Raw genomic sequence first — 23,772 nt, 5'->3', positions numbered from 1 at the left:
TGTTACAGTTTAAGCAGCTTTTTTCTCACATATTATCTCATTTTTCCCCAGTCCTATCTTTTAGCACTTAGGTATGTTAACAAATCTACTCTCTCCTCTCTGGCTTCTATTCCATTTCTATGGTGTTTCTTCTTCTCCCTTCTAAATTACCATAATTTTTTCTGGACTCTTTCTAACAATTAAACTACTTTTTTTTTTTTTAAGATGGAGTCTCACTCTGTCACTCAGGCTGGAATGCAGTGGCTTGATCTCAGCTCACTGCAACATTCACCTCCCCAGTTCAAGCAATTCTCCCACCTCAGCCTCCTGGGTAGCTGAGATTGCAGGCACATGCCACCACACCCGGCTAATTTTCGTATTTTTAGTAGAGACGGGCTTTCATCATGTTGGCCAGGCTGGTCTCGAACTCCTAACCTCAGGTGATCCACCTACCTCGGCCTCCCAAAGTGCTGGGATTACAGGCGTGAACCACTGTGTCTGGCCAGAATTAAACTTTCTTACACAGAAACTCGGTTCCAAAACTTTCAACAGACTGTTCTTTCAGAATCATAATGTATCGAAATTCTCTGTTGGGCTTTTAAAACTTTCCATATCTTGGTTTTATGCTCTCTCTCCAGCTTCACTCTCCAAAGCTCAATACCATACCTCTTGCTGTAGGCAACTTGGCCTCCCTGCTGTTGCCTGAAATCTGTGCTCATTCTTCTCCTGCTTTCACTCATGTAATTGTTCATAGCTGCAATGCCCTTCTCTTTACCCTCCACTCACTCACATTCTACCTGTCTATAAAGGAGAAAAATAAAGATCCTACCTCATGCTGTGACAAATCCAACCCTCACTAATCCTCCTAAGAACTACCAAAACACATAATCTGTAACTTCAGGCTCTGCATCTGGCCCTCTTCAAAAACCGAGCTGTTTTGTAATTTTTACGCATTCATTCAAAAGATACTTATTTTTTCTACACATTGTGCCAAGTGATAGAAAAAATATATTAAACCACTCAAGCACAAAATAATTCCCTGCTCTGAGGTAATTCAAATCTAGGGTAGGATTTGGTCATTAAAAGGTAAGTACTTTACTAATAACCAATTTAATCCATATTCCCAATGAGGCAGATATACCTGGGGATCTGGGACCACAGAAGGTGACCTTGAGCCTAGGCTAGAGAATCTGGCAAGGCTTCTTGGGGGCGATGACGCTGCAGCAGAGCCTTAGAGGGTACATGAATATTAGCCCAATTGACCAACATCACTTCAAGGCAGAAATCATGACTGCTTCCTGCTTTGTTTGTGTATTCTATCATCAACGCACTTGCTTGAACATTAAGCTTACAAGAAAAGCTTGTTTAATAATCACTGACATTTGATTGCTTTATTTGATTAATTATTCAAATGAAACACTGGCCAGACTAATATTATTGAACATAATGGTGTAAAAAACATAGCCTAACATGTTCTGGGTTTCCTATGCTTTTTTAAAATCCTACTTGTGCCATATGCACCTGATGAGCATTTAGAAAAACCACAGTAAGACCGCATGGATGTGAAGAAGCAAGGCATTATTTAATTATGAACTATGAGTGATCCATACCCAAATCACAATGTACAGGAATTGAATGATGTTTTAAAGGTATATTACTGGACATGCCAAATAAGAATTTAACTTTGTGAAATAGGGTATTTTATTACAAACCATTATACTATAATAGAAGCTGCACAACAACAGTGAATGAAAAATGTATTCAGAAGAACACAACACTCATTTTGTTTTCCAAGATGACATCACACAATATATTGCAGAATAAGAGAAAAACTATAGGCTCTAGAATATACTCCAATCATAGTAGAGCCAGTTTTTTTACTCTGTTCTAAAACCGTCCAAATCAATTCAGTGTCCCGGTCCATATTGGACATTCAGTATTATCATTTCAGAGTCTTGGTAGAAAGAGATCCTTGCTTTAAAAACAAAAAACAAACAAACAAACAAAAATCTCTTCTTCATGTTAGATTAAGAACTTTAACTTGTTCTCTTTTTTTTAATTTTTATTTTATTTCATTTTTTAATTTTTTTTAATTTTATTATTATACTTTAAGTTTTAGGGTACATGTGCACAATGTGCAGGTTAGTTACATAGGTATACATGTGCCATGCTGGTGTGCTGCACCCATTAACTCGTCATTTAGCATTAGGTATATCTCCTAAAGCTATCCCTCCTATTTCTTCCTTTTCCAAGGCAGCCTATGTGGTCCTAATCGGAAGTTAAGCAATCAGAGTTGATTATATTGATACTTACATTAGGATGTTTTACAATATCAGAATCATAAAGTTTCAGTGATAGAAAAGAGATGGCATGTACAGCTATTGCAGTAAGCAGTAAACAGTTGTAAAAACTAAAATCTATAGAGATTGAGTGACTTGTCTAAGTTTATATAACTAGTTACTAGTGGAGCTGGCATCAGACACTAGGTTGTGAGTCCCAGCCAATGCAATTTCTATTATGTACAATTTCTGCAGACATTGTCATAATAAACCACGAAGAAAAACTGAAGAAAAAAAAATTGTGGCTGGGCGTGGTAGCTCACGCCTGCAATCCGAGCCCTTTGGGAGGCTGAGGCAGGTGAATCACTTGAGGTCAGGAGTTCGAGCCGCCTGGCCAACACAGTGAAACCCTGTTTCTACTGAAAATACAAAAATTAGCCAGGCGTAGTGGTGCGCACCTGTAATCCCAGCTACTTGAGAAGCTGAGGCAGGAGAATTGCTTGAACCCCAGAGGCGAAAGTTGCAGTGAGCCGAAATTGAGCCACTGCCCTCCAGCCCAGGCAACAAAGTGAGACTCGTCTAAAAAAAAAAGGCAACTTGGTCGTTTTTGAGCACCTTAATATATTCTTCTAATGTTAAACCTTGGAAAGTCAAAGTGCCAAAAAAAAAGTTGATACCTGATTTCCTGAGCTAGAACTTTAAAGGTTTACTCAGCATCAGTTTTTGCTTCAAATAAATTTTCTTTAAGTTTCTCACATAATCAACACATCATACAAGTTCACATGAATTCTAGAACTGTGTAATTTCTACGTGAAAGTCCAACTCCAATAATGAATATAGAAACCAATTCAAATGACACACATTGACCACAGTGTTATGAAAGACTCTGATGCTAGAAAAGCCACTGAAAATATAAATTGATGTTTTATCTAAAGGTAATTGTTTAGTTTCATCTAAAATCTTAACTTCTAAATGTAATAAATGTAAGTGCTATGAAATATAAAAATAGGTGTTCAAGAACTATTTTCAAGAAATAATATTAACTAATATAAATTATCAAAATATATGTGTACAGATGAACCAAATGTGGATTAAGTATTAATAACTGAAACAAAAAATAAACATTTTATGACAAACTATCAACTATTATCTACTTGAAACAAAGAAAGCAAGCCACCCTTAAGAAAAAGTAAAGGTGTGTATGAAATTGACTCACATAGCTAAACATAATGACTTGCATTTCAACCAAGCAATATCCCCTCCCCCAAAATAGTAAGTTCAGTTAAAGTGGGTATCAGTTTTCTTCATCTTTTCTTTAATCAGTGAAACACATTTTATCATTTACTAGTTGATCTAGTATGATAAAACATTTAAATATTTGAATACCAATATTTAAACTTTTGAATATTTGAATAATTTATAGTTGAATGTCTGTTATGATAGACTGGATGCCCTAATTTGTTTTACTTATAAGCGAATGACATTTTCTCAATTCTAGCAGTCAGCATCTAAAACCTGAGAAGCAGGCCAACAATAACAACAATAAATTCTTTTCTTTTTTAAAATGGACACAGGCAGACATTAAAGCTCATTATCAAAACACAATTATTTTCTAAAAGGGAAAAAGGTACAAGGAGATTAGAATAACTTGCTAGCATTAATAAACAGATACTTTAAAACAAAGTGTAAAAAACATAAAAAAAATTTTAGTAAATGAGCACAGCTATTCTTCAGATTCTCAAATTAGTGTTTCTTGATGGATCTCATCTGATATTTTAAAAATAGGAACATCTTCCTTTTGAGACACAGGATAACATAAAAGTGAAGTTTGGGGACTCTAAAATCAGATTATCTAGGTTCAAATCCTAATTCTGCTTCCTATTAGCTGTATGTACTTCTCTTTTTAAATGCCTGCTACACAGATGAAAAAGAGTAAAGGTCTTAATTCACATACTCAAAGTTTAAAGCAGCAGCAAGTGAAACTCAGCGACTTCTATTTATCTATTTACCTGTGCAATTAACCAGTCTATCAGTTTGTTGGCCATGACCACAGATTTGTAGGTCCTTAAATGGTAATCTTTATCTCTATAAAGGAAAAAATAAAAACAAACAGCAAAAATTAAGCAAGGGGATATGTGAGCACAAGAAAATATTTTCATTTAGTATCAATATGCAACAGAAAAGTTTACCATTGTAACCTGAGTTAATTGCCCAAATTACATGCAAATAAGAGTTTATTATGCATGTAGAACACCTGAAAAATCCTCCACCAGCTTATACCAAGGGAAGAGACCCACAATGTTATCAAAACAGGACACCTCTTCTTTCACATTTTCTTATATCCAAATAGATTATTACTGCTATATTAGCTGGAAATAATTTAGCTGGAAATATAGTAAGTCCACACTTAACATTGTGGGTAGGTTCTTGGAAACTGTGACTTTAAGTGAAATGAAATACTGGATGCTGTAGGAACTTAACTCTTATTTATATCAATCAGCCTATGGCAAAATTGGTTTCATTATACGTCATTTCACTTAAAGTTGCAGGTTCCAGGAACCTATTGATGACATTAAGTGAGAACTTACTGTACATCGTATTAATAAAATAATAAAATAGAATTTCTTCTCTTTAAATCACAATAGATTATACTAAAAATCTCAAAATCTGTAAAGAAATGCCTTTTATTCCTGCTCCTGAATGCTCCAGGAAGGCTGGATTTGCTCTACAGTATTATTCACACAGCTCTGCTGTAGTGGAAAATAAGCAGGTCTGTCCTGAAGTAGACACACTGAGAACCTGTTATTCTTTTTGCCTGATCAGATCATGGACATAGTGATACCACATTCCCAGAGAACCAAGAGGATCAACTGGCTCTCCACCTCAGACTCTCCGTTCAGTAGATTTCCCAGAATTGAGAAACCATTCAAAGTTCCGTCAGATACCAACCAAATTTCATGATCAGAACTGAATACCCAAGGGCAGAAATCTATAATTCATTTATTTTCCAGACCTGGATCATTAAAATGAAAAAGTGGCAGTCTTTATAAAATGTCAAAAATTCTAAACCGCAAAAGACTTGAAGTGACTAATAATTACTAGCTATATTCATTGTTCTTTAAATCTGTCTCCACGTTTCTGACACCTCATCATTCATTTCATCTTGGTTTCCATAAGCATCGTAAGAAGAAAAAGCATAGTCTATTACAGACCACATGTGAGACGCGGCTCTTCATGCTAAGTAACTTTTCTTTTTGTAAGCTGAGTTCACACATATTAAAAGCATGACTATCAAACATTCCCTCTGTTTTATGGTTTTTTCCCATAACTTTTCTCTTGACAACACAAAAACAATTGTCATTTTTAGCCAAAGAAAAATTCCTTATCAGCTCTTACAGATGCAGCTTTCTTGATAAGAAATCTCATATGGCTAAAATATATTTTCAGAACACATTTTTGCCCATATAAAACCTACATATACACAGGTTACATGGTGCACTAAACATTATTGTTTTCTCTTAGTTTGGCAGAAAAGAATTTTTAAGTACCCAATTGCTATTAAGTACTTAATACTAAGTTATCCAAAATATTTATGGGTATCCGTGAAAGAATTATGGCAGAGTCAACAAATATTTATTCTTTTTCACCTTTTTCCACTTTGTGAAGCCTACTTATGAAAGTAGATAGGGCACTTTCAGGAATGTGGGTAAGATCCTGCTTTCTCCTCCAGGACGTGCAAACAGTGTGTTCTCTATGCAGTATAAGTGGGCATTCCAATATACTTAGCAACATCTGGAATCTTTATTTTTTTAAGCTTTGCATTTTCTTGGAATTACAAACCAAAGTGAAAAATAGAAACACTAAACATTTGGATTTTGTAGCCAAGATTGAAAAGCATTTTTATTTATTCTGAAAATGGTACAGGCATATTTTGTTGTGGACTATGATTTAGTCAGTAAATTCCAAATAATATTTGACCATTTCAAATTAGTTCAACATTCTATCAGTTAAGGTATATCAGTGTATATTGCAAAAGTACAATTTCCTGAAGATCTACTCTGTTAGTAATCATAATACAAACCTCAAAGTTTTCTATTGTCTTTCTAAAGAGATAAACTAAAAATTAATCCTGATTCCTCTTTTAAAACAAGTGTGTCTCTTCAGAAGGAAAAACATGATAAAGAATAAAATTATAAAATTATACTTATTAACTTCAAAATAATTCTTAATTTCCAAGTACAAAATATTTTCTTGGGAAAAAAGATTATGAGAAGGAAAATTATAAAATAAAATACATATTCAATATTTGATTATACAATTTAACGTAAAAAGTTAATATACAAGTAATAATAATGGCAAATATGTAAACAGTATTTCCAAATCCTCTCCCAATCAATCAACTATAATTTATTAAATATTAACTGAAAGTGGATTATTTCAAGTGTATAATTTACTATGAACTAATGGCAAAATAATTTTAGAAATCATAACAAAGAGTGGAAAACACTGTATAATTAGAATCTTAAGAAAATGTAGGGATATTTTACAATAAATTATTCCTTAAAATAATATTTTAAAGTAAAGTGAAAAAAAACAAAATAAGCCAACAAGTTCTGGCCGAATAATAGTTACCTAAAACATAGTACAAATATTTCCATTTAAGTTTCCCAGAACTTAAAAACCAGACTCACCTTATCACTGGAGTAAAAAGGCTATGAAGACGACAATATAATCTTACACCCTACGTAAAATAGAGATATATCAAAAACAAGTGAGATCACCCAAGGGACATTTCAATGAAATTTTGAAGTAACAAATTAATTCACTGTCAATATTTTAGAATCATCACAAAATCTAATCCAATTTAAAAATTATTCAAATATCATGATATATCATAAAAATAATATGATTTAAATCATTAAAGAATAGGATTAAAATTGTGCTATAAATTCCTCATATATGACATACACAAATATTTTTCTAAATTATCTTTCTTAAAATATAAAATTTCTCACATAAATTAAACAAAATATACCAATACAGTAATACATCTATAATAATTGTTCATCATATATCAACAAAGTATTGTCAACTGTACAAAAAACTGGCATTACATTTATTTTACACATTTGTATTTTTTTAAATTCAAGTATTTTGACGACATGTTGCCACATGTAAAAGGGTTTTCCATGGATATAACCTTGTGAGTGATGCAGCAGTACTACTACCATTTAGAATTAGGTAAGAGAATGAAAAAACAATTGAACATTAGAATTCTTGAAATACCAAAAATAAATAAAGAGGCTTGCTTGCATATATTGTCGAAGAATTTTCTAAACTAGAAAAATCTTTTGTTTCTCAACTATCTTTTATCTTCTGAAGAATGACAACATGCATTCTACTATTGGAGAGGTTGTGGGAGAGGTCGTTACCTTTGAAATCACGTCCTGCATCTCATTTCTTGGATAAAATGTTCCATCATCATAGCGAAATCTATATAACATCTGTTCTGGTTTGAACTGATGTTTATCAGTAACTAAGAACATAGAAACACTATATTAAAATAACGATACTCTAAAAAGGGGCAGATAAACAGCAAATAAATTTATTAAATATGTATTCCCAAATACTAAAACTTTTAGTTTTACAAAAAGTATTTGCTTTTCTAACACAGCAATACCAATTGAGTATTTTAACAGCAAGATTCATGATAATATTTTATTTAAAATATTACAATTTCCATATAACAATTTGAGAAATAAATTGACATTTGCAACATTCAGCTAGCATAATATATGTATTTATATATGTACATAAGTATATAGTATGTATAAAGGTATACGCAATGTGTACATTTATATAAATATATGATTTTGTGTTTTCTGTTTCTTCACAATGCTACAAAGCTGAGCAAAAAGTGCCCTTCAAAGAGCAGATACTCAAACTAGTGCATTGTGATTTGATTCTCGGTCTTGCAAATGAATTTTACCACGTATTTGTTTTATCACACTGTGATCAGGCCAAGACCACACATACACCAATCTTGACCATTTATCCTGTGTTTGGACCTCCAGAGTAGCTTAAATCAATTTAGTATCTAACTGATGCCAAAATTGTAACTGTGCTTACATTAAGAATTGCTTTTTACATGTCAGTTAATTTTTTTTCTTATTGGAAAACAAGAGTGTTCATTCTTTATTACCATCCTCAAGATAAGACTTTCATATCAGTAAAGACTCCTATTCCCAGGACCTGATGCCTTCACTGATGAATTCTACCAAACATTTAAAGAAGAATTAATGCCAATCCTTCTCAGACTCTTCCAAAAATAAAAGATAAAGGAACACTTCCAAAACTTATTTTACAAGGCCAGATATGAATACTACAAGAAAAGAAAATTACAGACCAATATCACTGATGAACATGGATGCCAAAATCCTAAACAAAATACTAGCAAATCAAGTTCAATAGCACAATAAAATGATCATATACCATGATCAAGTGGGATTTATCCTTGAGAACTAAGGGTGGTTCAACATATGCAAATGAATAATTATGATGCATCACATTAACAGAATAAAAGATAAAAATCATACGATGATCTCAATAGAAGCAGAAAAAGCATTAGTCAAAATTCAACAAGCTTTCATAATGAAAGCTCTCAACAAATTTGGCATATACAAAATGCACCTCAACATAATAAAGATTATATATGACAAGCCCACAGCTAACATAATACTCAATGGTCAGAAGGTGAAAGCTTTTTCTCTAGAATAAGACAAAGATGCCTACTTTCTCTACTTCTGTTCAACATAGTACAAGAAGTCCAAGCCAGAGCAATTAGGGGAGAAAAAGAAATAAAAGACATTCAATTGGAAACAAGTAAAATTGTCTCTATTTGTAGATGGCATGATCTTATATACAGAAAACCATATAACTTCCACCAAAAACTAATTCAGTAAACTTGCAGGATACAAAGTCAACATTAAAAAAATCAGTAGTGTCTCCATATACTAACAATGCACTATGGAAAAAAGAAATTTTAAAAATGATCGCATTTAAAATAGAATCAAAAAAATAAGATGTAACACTTAGGAATAACATAAGAAGGTGAAAGATCTGTACACTGAAACCTGTAAACCATGAAAGACATAATAAACTATAAACTATGAAAGAAATTAAAGAAAACACAAATAAATGGTAAGAAATCCCATGTTCACGGAAGGGAAGAATTAATATTGTTAAAATGTCCCTGCTACTCAAAGCCATCTACAGATTCAATGTGATTTCTATCAAGATTCCAAAGGCATTTTTCACAGAAATAGAAAAAACAATCCTAAAATCTGTGTAGAAGCACAAAAGACCCACAATAGCCAAAGCAACCTTGAACAAAAGGAACAAAGCTGAAGGCATGATATTACTGACTTCAGACTCTGCTACAAAGCCACAGTAATAAAAACAGCATGGTACTGGATAAAAGCAGACATATAGACCAATGGAACAGAATAGAGATCAGATCCCAGAAATAAATTCACAGATTTATGGTCAATTGATCTTCCACAAAGGTGCCAAGAGCACACAATGGAGGAAGACAGTCTCTTCAATAAATGATGTTGGGAAAACTGGATATCTACACGCAAAATAATTAAATGGGACCCTTTATCTCACACCACATATAAAAATAAACTCAAAATAGACTAAAGATTTAAACATATGATGTAACACTATAAAACTACTGGAAGAAAAGATTAGGGAACAGCTTCTTGACATTTGTCTTGGCAATAATTTTTTGGAGAAGACCCCAAAAGTACAGGCAACAAAAGCAAAAATAGACAAATAAAAATAGACAAATGCAATTGCATCAAACTAAAAAGTGTATGCACAGGAACTGAAAGGATCAATAAAATTAAAGGACAATCTATGGAATAGGAAAAATATTTACAAACCATATATTCAATAGGAGGCAAATATTCAAAACATATAAGAAATTAATTCAATGCAATACCAAAAATAAAAATAACCCAATTAAAAATGGGTGAAGAACCTAAATAAATACTTCTCAGAAAAAGAAATAAAGACGGCCAACAGGCATATGAAAAGTTGTTCAACATCTCTAATCATGAGGGAAATGCAAATCAAAACTATAATGAGATATAACTTCACACCTCTTAGGATGGCTATTATCAAAAAGACAGAAGTGTTGGTGAGGATGTGGAGAAAAGGAAACCCTTGTACACTGTTGGTGGAGATGTAAATTCATATAGCCATTTTGGAAAACAGTATGAAAGTTCCTCAAAAAGCTAAAAATAGAACTACCATATGATCCAGCAATTTTACTTCTGGGTGTGTAATTCAAAGGAAATAAAATCAATATGTCAAAGAGATATCTGCACCCCCAAGTTCACTGCAGCATTACTCACAATAGCAAGATAAGAAATCAGCCTAAGTTTCCATGGATGGATGAATGGATAGATACAGAAAATATGATATAATGTATTCCATACTTGAAAATTGCTAAGAGAGTAGATCTTAAATGTTCTCACCACAAAAAAGTGATAACTATGTGAAGCGATTAATACACTAATTAGCTTGATTGTGGTGATCATTTCACAATTTACACATATTTCAAAACATGTTGTACACTATAAATATTTGTCAATTATACCTCCATAAAGCTGGAGGGAAGGGGAGGGAATCTCCTACTAAATCTCTATGCTTTCTCTTTTTCAGGCTAAGTTGTTTTATACACAGTCTAATAAAAAATGTCTGTTTTAGAAAGTGAAAACCTCAAAGTAGAAGTCAAAGAGTTTATATTTAAATATTTTCTTTACAGGGAATGCAACATTTGCAGAAGAGATAATTTGCTGCAAAGAGCTACATTTTTATGATTAGATGAAAGACTCTGACCTTTATTTTTTGCTAGAAATGTTGAAAGAGGATAGAAAATTGTCAGAATTTTCATTAACTACATTTGATGCATCCAGAAGAAAGTCAAAAGACTTGTTAATACACATAAACACACACACACATATGTGAAGTTTCAGCTCTTTTACCCAAGCCTATCCAAACGTTCTACATGGCTTATGACCAAAAATTGTTTTTTGAAAACACATAGACAATACAGCTTTTTGGTATCTTTTCCCCAAGCCAAGTCATACGTTAAAAAGCCCATATGAAAGAAATATAAAATCAAGAGAAATAATGTGAAACTCTACAACTTGTTTTAAGATCAGAATTTTTTCCTCCTATGCAATCTACCTATTCCCATTTTTATCCCTTAACAGTCATTGAAATAGATTGGCTTGATATTCCAAAACTCAAGAAGTTGAGCCCAAATGTTTTTGCCACAATGAAACAAGTGTAGTCTAACCTATTCGACAGGGAGAGCTTAGCTGTAAGGCAAATGCTTCTGCCTTTGATAATGAACCTTGGGTTAATCTGCAACTCTCAGCTGTTGCCTTAGAAAAACGCTGAACTGTTCTGCATTCAAATTTGCTCTCCCAATTTATCTAGCATGGAAAATGGGTGTATAAACTACAGTTCAGGTCCTCTAGTGGAGAAAGTTGCTTAATGCAATCTTTTAAATAATTGTGTGAGAGAACCAGGAACGTAGTGCAAATGTTTAACAACTGGCTCTCTAGATGGTGAAGGTGGGGGGAGTAGAGGAGAAGTTCTGATTTGTAGCATTTGCCCATTTCTGTTGTGTAAATATTCCCACTGTGGCCAATTTCAAGTTTCCAATCTAAAGTCACTGAACATGGATTTAAAGGTGTGGTGGCACTCATTACACAGTATTTCCACTATACACAAGCAATAGATACAAATAACCTTGACAGCATAGATAATGGTAAAACATTGTAAAATAATAAGAAGGTGATACATTTTAAGAATGTTTTACAGGTCCGGCATGGTGGCTCATGCCTGTAATCCCAGCACTTTGGGAGGTTGAGGTGGAAGGACTGCTTGAGCCCAGGAGTTCAAGACCAACCTGGTCAACATAACAAGACCTCATTTCTACAAATTAAAAAAAAAAAAACAAATTAGCTGGGCATGGTGGCATGCACCTGTGGTCCCAACTACTCACAAGGCTAAGGTAGGAGGATCGCTTGAGCCCAGGAGGTTGAGGCTACAGTGAGCCATGATCGCACCACTGTACTCTAGCCTGGGCAACAGAGCAAGACCCTGCCCCCCAACCCTCCAAAAGAGTGTTTTACCTGTTTTGCAACATAATTTATGCACTTACATGTTTATATAATTGAATTAATAATAATTGTGTTTAAAAACTAACAAGCCTACTAAATGTATTTAATTATCGGCTCTCGGGAGCTTGTATGAGCCAACTTCAGCACACCATGGGATATAACAAATATTAATAAGATATGAGGTCTCTGAATTCTCACATAAGCATTCCTACTACAAAGAGTAGCACTAGACAAGATGCATATTGTCAGCATAGCACAGAGAAAGCATACACTGCCTCAACCCTAGAGTTCCTGCTATAGCAAGGCTTTGCTGATGGCAAAGTTCTCAATCATATTTGCAATGTGAATAATAGCAATAATAGCCAACTTCTTTTTTGCTTGCTCTCTTTAAAACAGATGGTTCATTCAACTTTATTTTAGGAATTCTATTTTCACCAAAATGCAGCTGGAACCACATACTAATGATACTAGCACACTTGGCTCATATCTCTTCCTTCTAATAGAATTATTCTATTAATGTGAAATTGCATAATATGTTCTCTCACCCCTAGTTTGTATGTCAACATGAACCAGCAACCTTTATTTCTTAGTAGTTTAAGTCTGTCTTTTTACTCTGTCCATCAAGAAACCCAGCTGCTCTCATACTTCCTTCTAGAAAGGCAGAAATATGCTAGGATAGGATGGGATAAGTCATTTTTGCAGGAAATATTGGGAAGGAAAACTAGCTGGTTTTCCACTAGTTAACACTAGCTACTGTAACAAACAAACCTCCCTAATATAGTGACTTATGTTGTAGAAGCTAATTTTTCATTGAGGTAAAATCCAATCGGTGGCGGAGGATGAGTGATGGTGCTCTCCTCATGCAGGGTCTAGGGTCTGACAGAGGCTCAGCCATCCTTAATGCACGGCTCCCAGGGTCACCTTGTGTTTTGTGTTTTTTAAATAGCCTGTACACTTCCCTTGTGCATCACTTTTGTGTACATGTCCTTGGCTGCAACTCAATTTCACAGCCTCCCCTTGATTGCAAGGAAAACTAAGAAGTGCAATGTATGCACACCCACAAAAAACAAAAGCTAAACCAATTTGGTAAACAACTACTCAATTTCTGCCACTGAGGCACAGTTCCCAGGTCAATATAAGATCTATGCAATCCTATTAAAGATAGGGTAATTATCATATATGTTTATTAGCATTTTATGGTGTTAGTATATAATAGTCATAATGTTATTTTTACTTTTAAGTTTTTAAATGATGCTTTTAGCCTACCAGATACTAAAAGCAGCCATATAATGCTTTTAGATGTTTTAATGATGCTAATGAAACAAGCACAAAATCATATACAATTTATAAGTATCATCTGTTCACTCAAAATATAATTATTCATTCGTTCAGCAAATATTTATTGAGCACCTGTATGGGATGGGAATGCCAGGCATTTGCTATATAATAACAACCGAGGCTCTTGTTCGGATGGTGCTTATATTTTTATTGGAGGCCAGGGAAGGGATAGGGAGATAAAGAGGTAATAAACAAAGACACAAGTTAAACAATATAATAATTTCAGAGTGATAAGTACATGAAGAAAGATTTCAAAGTTAAAAAAAAATAGGACATTGGAATCACAGGACAGGATGGGCTTCTAAAAGTCAAAGGGTCATGGAAGACATGAGTCATGAATACAAGGATTTTTGTCTTTTCACTCACAGCTCTGTCTCTACCACTTAGAAAGGCTCCTGGCATATATTAGGGATTAATAAATAACTGTTGAATGAGAAGAGCAAAAGCTAAGGTCCTAAATAGGAAATCATCTTGGAGTGTTGAAGAAAGAGACAGATGGTCAGGGTGGCGACAGTGCAACAAGTTAGGTATAACGAGAGGTGTCAGGCTCCGAGAGGAAGTCAGGGGCCCTATCTCATTGGATGTTGTAGGTCATGGTAAGAAGTTTAGGGCATGTAATAGGTCTGAACTTTTCTTTACATTTGATTGTAAGCATTAGATTAGATGGTTATAAAAAGAAGGATGCTTTGATCATATCCCCGTTTTAAAAGGTCTCTTTAGCTGTGACCTAGAGAGTGTACTACAGGAGTGGAGAACAAAAGTGGAAGCAAAGGAGGAGATGACGGTGACTAGAAAAAAGGTAAGGATGCTGAAAGGGAGAGAAGTCATTGTTTAGGGACTTATTTTGGTGGTAGAGCTCATACGGCTTGACGGCATGAGGGAGAGAAAGGAATTAAAGATGATTCCTAGCTGGGTGGATGGTAGTACCATCATGTAGGCAACACCCAGTGTGATAAGAAAAGATGAGAAATATCTGGTTTGTTTGCACAGCATCTAAGAAAGGAAATGAACATCAAAATACCATAGCCAAACATCCATATTTATTAATAATTCCCTGGCTTTTTCTCCTCCCCCACAATTTACCATAGAAATTATTTAAGCCTTTGTCCTGAGTCCCATTAACACTGCTTTCTTGGTTTTGGTCTGTTTGTTCATTGTCAGTGTTCCCAGGAGTCTAGTACTCCCTTGAAATGATTCCAAATGTGTTTCTCACCTTATTTCTATCCTGAGCTTCACCCCAAATTCTCAACTGCTTGCTGGCCACTCCCCACTGGCTGTCTGACACAGTTCATAGCAAAGCCTGCATCTTCTCTTTCAACCCTGCTCCTCCTCCTGAATTAGCTATCTCAGTCATTCAGAGAAGAAGGCTCAGAATACTCTAATCTCTCTCTTCATTCTTCATCATCCACATCCAAAGAGTTATAAAATACGGTATTTTAGCTTCGCCAACATCTCCCCATGGGTTTTTTCATGCCCATGGACGCAGACCTGCTAAAGCCCTTGTCCCACCACTCCTGGGTGCAGCAGGGCCCCCTGAGGGGCCTGGTGCTCGCAGTCTTGAACCTCTCCACTTCAGGCTCCATGCTGCTGCATCTCATAGCTGTGGACCTGAGTTCTGATCACGGCTCTGCTTAAAAGCATTCATCAGCTCCTGGCCCCCTTCGGAATAAGCCCACATGCCACAGCAGGAGACTTCAGATCTTCTGGAATCCAGGCTCTGCCTGCCTTTTTGCCACACCTCCCCTTGCCAGTACGTTCATCCATGGACCCACGTAAGGCTCTGTGCTGGTGCCCAAAGAAACCACCACAAACTCATCCGCCAAGGTGCCAGAGTGCTGTTATTTCCTCCAGGTGGAATGCCCTTCTGCTGTGTGGTCCCTGGCAGAGTTCTATTCATTCTACAATGCCCAGCATCACTGTCATGTCCCATCCTCCATGAAGCACTCCCAAATACTCTAATTACTATAGAACTAACCATCCCTTCCTCCACAATCCCACTTCTCTATTTTCTAACACTTGCCTATATTGAAGCTCTTCATTTTACAGTTAACAAATATAGCCCTATAAACCCACACTCCCTGAGACACTGTTCTACACGTATTAGGTATTGAAAATGTTGTTAAAAACAATAAGCATCCTATAATGTGGGGAACTGTAAACTAAACTGATGAATGGGATTAAGACACATATGGCAAATAAATGTATTAAATAAGTAATTAATAAAGTAATTACCATGGTGAATGATTCCATTTTCTAATAATGCTTGTCCCAAGTGCACGCCTTCCTCAGGCCTGTGAATCTCTCCAATTTCCAACAGCCATGACACAAATTCGCTGCAACAGAAAGCCGGTGAAAAAGCTAAATGGTTAATTTTTTCCCCAGCAAGTCTTTCTATACCATCCAGTCATGAAGCAATGATGAAAGGAATCTCAAAATATAAAGGAATATTTGCAACATATTTCAACAGATTATTTTTTCACATATGTAAGGCCTACAGCCATTTAAGTTGAACTCTATTCTAGAAAACCCATGTCTGTACATTCAGACATTACTAAACTATACTTAGTTTGAAACTATTCAACTTGTTGAGGCCTCTAATAAACACAAAGTGAAAATTTTAGAGTAGCTTTAATTAAAAGGTTACCATTAACATAAAGGCAAATGTGGGACTAAAGGATTGCAACAGATCCTATAGATAGCTAAAGTCAGAACTGAATAGAGTAGTAATAACTTAATATAAAAAGCTAAACGGTCTTTATTGTGGTTCCCAGGCACAGAGAACCAGTGAGTTTAAAGATCCAGGAAGGAAGAACAAAAGAAAACCACATGTACCATGTGGTAGGTAGGATTCTACAGAAATCTTCTCACTGCCCTCCCACCACACCAAGATTCCCTCCCCTTGGTTTTTCAATTAAATTTTAATCTAGGTATTGCTCTGAAGGGATTTTTGCATATGTAATTAAAACTCCAAGTCAGTAGACTTTAAAATATGTAAATTATCCCAGTGGGCCTGATTCAGGGAGTGGAACCCTTTGAAGCAGAGTTTTCTCAGGCTAGTGGCATGAGAGGAAGTCAGAGAAATTAAAAGCATTAGAAGGATTCAATGTGCCACTGCCAGCTCTGAAGATGGAGAGGACCTGGTACCAAGACATGCAGCCTGCAGAAGCTGACAGCAACCCTTGGCTGACAGCAAGGAAACAAGGACTTCATTCTTGCAGCCTCAATGAGGAGCTGATTCCTGACAACCACCTGAATAAGCTTGGAAGTGAACTTTTCCCCAGAGCCTCAAGATAAGAGCCCCGTCTGGCCAGCACCTTGATTTTGGGGTCGTGAAACCCTAAGCAGAGAACCCACTTGAGCTCTCCTGGACTTCTGGCTGGTGTTGTTTTAAGCTGCTAAGTATATGTTCATTTGTTATACAGCAATAGGAAACTAAAGTACACCAAAAGACATAGAAAAGTTTTACTACATTGTTTTGAAAATGTTAAATTACTTGGTAAATTCATTATTGTATCTCATCTGTCATCCACAAGGAATACTCCAGCACAGAACCATCCATCAGAACTGTCTACCACACACTGCTGCGGCTGTGAATGCCACAGTGGATTATAGGTTACATCTGTCACCATTGCAGGGCAGCCCCAGGCATCATAGATAATAAGGATGATGTTTTGTATCACTTAGGAGAGCCTCAGCTATGTAAAAAAAAAAAAAAAAAAAAAGTCACGTGGTATCATTAAGCGAACACTAAATACAGAGACATTTTACAAATAAAAAATATTATGTTGCTCATGTTTTAAAAGTCTAACATTTGAACTTTTATATAAACTATTGAATTTGTTGTAGACTGGTTTTCTTTTTTTGGCTAGAAAAACAAAGCTATGGACTGCATCAGGAAATTATTTCTTCATTAATTTCAAAAACAAAAGCAAGAAAAATGGCTAATGTCAAATAATTGAGGGACACACAATTCTAAAAATGGGTTGTCTAGACTACAAAAATACTTTAAGGCAGAAAAAGTTGTTAAATTTTTTTTTATTCTTTTATTAAATAAGAACCATTCAAAAACCATTCGTTTTCTATTGCTGCATAACAAATTCAAAAGAAAAATATAAGAAAAGGTGAAACAAAGTGTAGCAGTTAATATCATTCACTTTGCCATAAGACAATGGGGACTGAAATCCTGTTTCTGTTTCCACTACTTGCATGACCGTGAGCTCATGAATTTAGCTCTTTAAACCCCAGCTTCTTCATCATTAACACAGAGATAATATTAGGAATGTCGGGCCGGGCAAGTGGCTCATGCCTATAATCCCAGCATTTTGGGAGGCGGAGGCAGGTGGATCATTTGAGGTCAGCAGTTGGGGACTAGCCTGGCCATTATGGTGAAACCCTGTCTCTACTAAAAATAAAAAAAAATTAGCCAGGTGTGGCGGCATGCACCTGTAATCCCAGCTACTCGGGAGGCTGAGGCAGGAGAATCACTTGATCCCGGGAGGCAGAGTTTGCAGTGAGCTAAGATTGTGCCACTGCACTCCAGCCTGGAAGACAGAGTGAGAGTCCATCTCAAAAAAAAAAAAAAAAAAAAGAATGTCAATGTCATAGTGCAGCCAAAGGATTAAATGAGATGACAGATGTCAGGAACTCAGCACAGGGCCTGGCACATAGTGAGCTTTACTAACTCAGTGGTTGACAAGTGAGTTGAGATGGTTGTTATTTAACTAAGGCATAATTCTCTAGTCTGATGGCACTAGATTCCTGAAAATGTCAGATTACAATGAGGGAAAGAGCCAATTTAAATATTGCTATAAATTGGAAATATTTTTAAGAGTGAGAGGTCAAGAATAAAGGAACCCAATGAGTGGCTTTATCATTGGGCCTACTCAGGGAATGGGGAAATTCCATCAACACTCTGCTAAAGGACAAGGATCCACTCAGAAATGATCCCAAACTTGCGCTGTAAGCAGCAGTAGTGTGCTGTTATGGAAAAGGCCACAGTAACCTAATATTTACTGAGTCTCTCCTACCTATCAGGTGCTCTGGGAGAAGCTTCATATAGCATCACAAGGAACTTGCACTATTCCCATATGACATAGTGTAAGTGAAGGGTTAGCAAAACCTATTCTTCTTCAATAAGAACAAATTTGACCCTGAGCTAACTTTCTATAATAGCTATGCTCCCCTAGACACCTGAAGAAGGTAGGGTGTCAACTACTAAACTAGGCAGCATTGCAATGGTAAAAATGACCCCTGGTGGCTAATTTGCATACCTATTAAAACCTACTGGGAAGCCATAACTTGAAGTCACTCTCTTGCCAATGGGCATATCCCAGTGAGGACCCTGAAAGTTATGCTCATGGGGTGAGTACAAGAGATACTGTCGTTTTGCTGCACAGGGCTTCTTTGCCAAGATAAACTCACATCTTCTCTTTCCCTTGCACAAGAGCTACTACCACCTAAGAGGTACCTACAAGCAACAGTATAGCTCACTGGCAGATGGGTAGCTTGGTGGGAGGATCACTCTTAGTGAAGAAGAAAGCCAGATGCTGCTCTGCAGACAGAGGGTTTCCTGGCCTATAGATTTCTGAGTTGGGGGTTGGGGAGCACATTAGCCCTTTTTCATACTGCTGTAAAGAACTTCCCTGAGACTGGGTGTATTAGTCCATTCTCACACTACTATAAATAAGTACCCAAGACTGAGTAATTTATAAAGAAAAGAAGTTTAATTAATTCACAGTTCTGCATGGCTGGGAAAGCTCCAGGAGACTTACAATCATGGCAGAAGGGGATGCAGGCACACCTTACATGGCAGCAGGTGAGAGAAGGCGAGTGAAGGAGGCAGAGCCCCTTATAAAACCATCAGATGTCATGAGAACTCACTCACCATCATGAGAACAGCATGGTGGAAGCCACCCCATGATCCCATTACTTCCCACTAGTTGCCTCCCCTGACACGTGGGGATTACAATTTGGATTATAACTCAAGATGAGATTTGGGTGGGGACACAGCCAAACCATATGAGGGAGGAAGAGGTAGCCTATGATTATGTTGTGTGTTCCCATCGCTGGTTAAAAAGGCATCCCAGTGAGCACTGTAGGTAAACTCTACCATCATCTCCATGTTTTCAGAGCAAATGGAAACTTAACTATCCCAAATCACACAACAAATTGGTGGTACTACTAAGAAGTGAATAGATAAGTTTGACTGCAGTCTAGACTGTAAACTATGACTCCAGTCTACTTTATAAACTTGGGCATTGGTATTCACCAACCATATGAAATTGTTAAGCTCCCTGATCCACAGTTTCTGTATCTTTAAAAAAGTATAATGGTATTTAACTCCTACCTAAGTATGTATTCCAGCATTAGAAATAATGTATAGGAAGAAGCCAGCAGAGTCTGGCCTAAAAAGAGCTACCTGAAGGCAGCTAACCTTCCTTCTGGCCCTGCACTAATTAAACCAGCCAGGGAATCCCACTTAATGTTGTCCAAAGGAACCAAACAACACTCAGTCACTCTGTTCTACTCCAAAAACCAAAGTGACCTCTCCGCCTATTGCTCGCTGCCTGTCTCTTCACATGACCCACATTTTCAGACTCTTCACCTACACCCTTCATCCTGAGCCCAGCTGCCTAAATTCTAAATTAACTGGTAGTTCAGACTGTTTCTTATCTTCCCTGTCTTTCTGATTCTGACTTTCCAGCCCATGTGTATACATGTCTGTGCCCAACCAGTCATCCTGTACCCTGCAGGCAAACCTACCTGCCTGCCACTCCCTCCCGGGCCCCAACCTCCCTTTCCCCCGGGATCATGACATATCAGAAATCTCAGAAGTCAGGAATGAATGGACGGATGCCTTAAGTTTCCTGGTCATGATCCTGGCTCTCTGTCCATTCCTTCATCCTGCTACAGCCCAGGAAATGGCAACTGTAAAGAAGTTTTCAAAAGTGCCTAAGGGAATATTTTTAAAGGAAAACTAATTGAAGGAAAGTTAACGGGTGAGATAATGAGAATGTAAAAGAAAGTCATGCACCCAAACTCCCAACCCTACCTTCCAAGAAAGCATTTAGGGAACGTAGTCAGTTTTCTTTTTCTGTCTTTGATCAGATTTCCTTGTCTGCACATCATTTTATAAAGTTTCTCACCCTGTTCAGAGATCATGACCCAGGTATCTTGCTCCATTCCTAATTTTAAACCTATCAAAAATGGGAGAAAGGAGAGGTAACTGAAAATTCTCTTCATTCATTCATTCAGTTATAGCTTCATTAAGCAAGCATTTGTTGCAGGTCTACCATGTGCTGGGGGTTGTGGATACAGAGCTCTGTATAATAGTGCCCTGGTGTTCAAGAAGCTCAGGGGCTAGGGAGACCTGCAAGGCAAGATCCCCAGGGTATATGTCACCTTTGTGCAAATTGTGCCCCCAAAGGCATAAAGCTTTAGCCAGGGGAGTACGAAGAGCAGCTGAGTCTCAGCTTCCATTGAGCCCTGAACCAGGCACCCTTGCTCAGGGTTAGATCAGCAGAACTGGACAGAGTAGCCCTAGAGACAGTTCTGGTAGAAAAAAATAATGCGATATAATAGAGGCATACTCAGCCTACCTCACCTCTCCCTGAGAAATGTTAAGAAAGGTTTCACACAAGGGACCTGTCTTGAATGCACAGGTGTGAATGGGGATTTCTAGAGAAAGCAGAGCTAACTCATTTGAAGCAACTTGGAGGCCCGGAGCCATGGGTTTTAAGAGAAAAGATAGGAGATGAGCTGGTAGGATAGCCAAGATCCTTGCTCAACCTGCAGTTTCAATTTATTTCATTCCTTAGGTATTGGGCATGCAGCTAAGTGTTTTACCTAGTGGGAGGAGAAAGGGTAGTGCAGGAAAGAAAATTGTGTTGCTTTGGAAACAAAGCTCAGAGGACAGTGTGGGGGAACAAACTGAAGAGGGAAAGATTTTAAAAGAGTGACACTGTTAGGAGAAACCTCAAAAGTTCGAGCAAGTTCAACTCACTGCAAATAAGGGTAGGGCCATAGGGCAAAGAGGATGAAGTTGAGAAATAGTTAGGAGGCACCATTGATAAGATATTGGTTAAATGTGGACATGGAAGAAAGAGAAGAACTCAGTGCCTTCCGGGCTTCTGATGAGAGTGACTGAATAGAAGTAGGGAGGCGTATTGGGCAAAGGCATCCAAGTAACTAGGAGTCCGGTGGGCACTGAGTATGCCTAGTGTGGACATTCAGGTGGGAGTCCAGGACTCAGGTGAAAACATGAGCATGCTCAGGGGAGAGGGCAAGGCTGGACATAAAGTTGAACAAATCGGCAGTGTAGGAGTGGGAGTTAATCTGATGGAATAGATAACCCAGGCAAGGAATCTAGTTAGAGAAAAACAGTGCCAAGCTAAAATCCTACGAACACTGGCACTTAATCAGGACTGATGATGAACTGTTGCAGAAGAAGGAGAAATATTGTATTATTTTTAGTCGTCTAGCTGCAAAATTTCCTACCAGACCTTTATTTTTTACAATGCTGGAGCCATTATCATTTGTCTTTATTCATAAATAATCCCTTAAGAATGGAGTCTAATAAAGATAAATATAAAGATAAAGATCATAAGCAGTTTTAGAGAATGTGCTTTTTCTTTGTTTGGGGGTTTTTATTTTGTTTTTTTTTTTTTTGTCTTGGGTGCTTAAAAAAAAAGGTTCAACTTGATTGAAAGCTTGATTCACCTCTTAACTATTTGTTTGCTATTTGAATTGACTGCTACATTCAACAAAACTTAGTCATATATTCATAAACTTTGTTTTAAAATTTTCTATCTGTTTCTTCATCCAAGATCAACCAAAGGAGTATTTGAAAATGCTTTGGAAATTCTACAAGTATGTACCATGAATATTTCAATCAAGGTAGCAACGTTGCATATTCTTCAGGGGAAAACATCTGAAGATGGAAGAAAGAGTTCTTTGTGTTCTGAAATTTCATTACCAATGAGGTGTTTTATTCTTGGGTCTCCAGAAGTAATCAACAATGTCACGCTTCTTAATTAAGAAATCAATTGTTAATTAGTAGAAATACAAGCATTTCTATTTCTGAGCTGAATTATAGAAATACGCCTTTTTGCAGATAAACTTCACACAAGTGAATATAGCCAGGCCAAATTCCTTTTGCAAATTTTTCTAAAAGCATAAAACAAATTCGAACTAGGCCTCCTCATATGAACAAGCAACTAACTGGGTTACATTATACTATATTCAAAGACCTAACAATTTTTAAAAGTTTGTATAAATCCAAAGTGCTTTAATCTATAATTAGGAAGCTAACATATTGGGTCTAAGAAATTTTAGTGTTCTGCTAAGTATACAGAGAACAATTGGAGGCTTTACAACACTGCAGCATGTTATTGAAGCTTGTCACTTAAAGAAAAATTTGGTAATGCTGCTTTAGAAATAGCAAGAACAAAATGCAAAGAAAATTGAACAAATTTTCTATTTAAAAAAATTATTTAAAAGACACTACCAGCCATAACATAATTATTTTGCTAACTATATAAGTATTACATAACAATTTTGTAAGTATCTAATAAGTCTTTTAGTATGAGGCTCACGTCACATAGTATTAGGTTGGTGGAGAAGTAATTGCTTTCAATGTCAAAACCGCAATAACTTTTGCACCAACCTAATAAATCAAGCGACTATCATATACCTTTCCATTTTCTCATGTTTTCCCATTATCTGCTCCTATGCTAAGTCAGAATTTTCACAAAGTGTAACAGTGCCCTATTCATACACCCACCTTTCCGCCGTTCTCTTTCTTTCAAAATAGCTTCAAACCATTCATGCTTCTCTTCAGGTGTTTTTGCCATACAAACAAACCATTTATTTTTTGCTGTGTTATGTATCTTCCATCCATTAACAACAATGTGTCCACTGCTATGGAAATCAGCTGTAAATTAATGGGTAAAGGCAAATGAACAAAATGTAATACA

At 36.4% G+C, this 23,772-nt stretch overlaps 1 protein-coding gene across 2 annotated transcripts in view; it reads right to left on the bottom strand.

The window, feature by feature from the left end:
• Positions 1–23,772, bottom strand: part of PREX2 (phosphatidylinositol-3,4,5-trisphosphate dependent Rac exchange factor 2) — a 309,846-nt gene that overhangs the window by 179,176 nt on the left and 106,898 nt on the right. For both annotated transcript variants that reach the window (XM_063668842.1, XM_054499002.2), the window contains exons 9-14: positions 23,580–23,729; positions 20,850–20,994; positions 16,031–16,131; positions 7,691–7,794; positions 6,950–6,999; positions 4,268–4,343 (exon numbers count right to left, since the gene is read on the bottom strand). In XM_063668842.1, the coding sequence (XP_063524912.1) occupies positions 4,268–4,343; positions 6,950–6,999; positions 7,691–7,794; positions 16,031–16,131; positions 20,850–20,994; positions 23,580–23,729 (626 nt within the window). The remainder of the gene's footprint in view (positions 1–4,267; positions 4,344–6,949; positions 7,000–7,690; positions 7,795–16,030; positions 16,132–20,849; positions 20,995–23,579; positions 23,730–23,772) is intronic.

Source organism: Pongo pygmaeus, chromosome 7 (assembly GCF_028885625.2).
Source record: "Pongo pygmaeus isolate AG05252 chromosome 7, NHGRI_mPonPyg2-v2.0_pri, whole genome shotgun sequence".
In the NCBI taxonomy this organism is placed as follows: Eukaryota; Metazoa; Chordata; class Mammalia; order Primates; family Hominidae; genus Pongo; species Pongo pygmaeus.
Note: the sequence above shows the minus strand (reverse complement) of the source record. Positions and strands in the feature narration are given on the sequence as shown.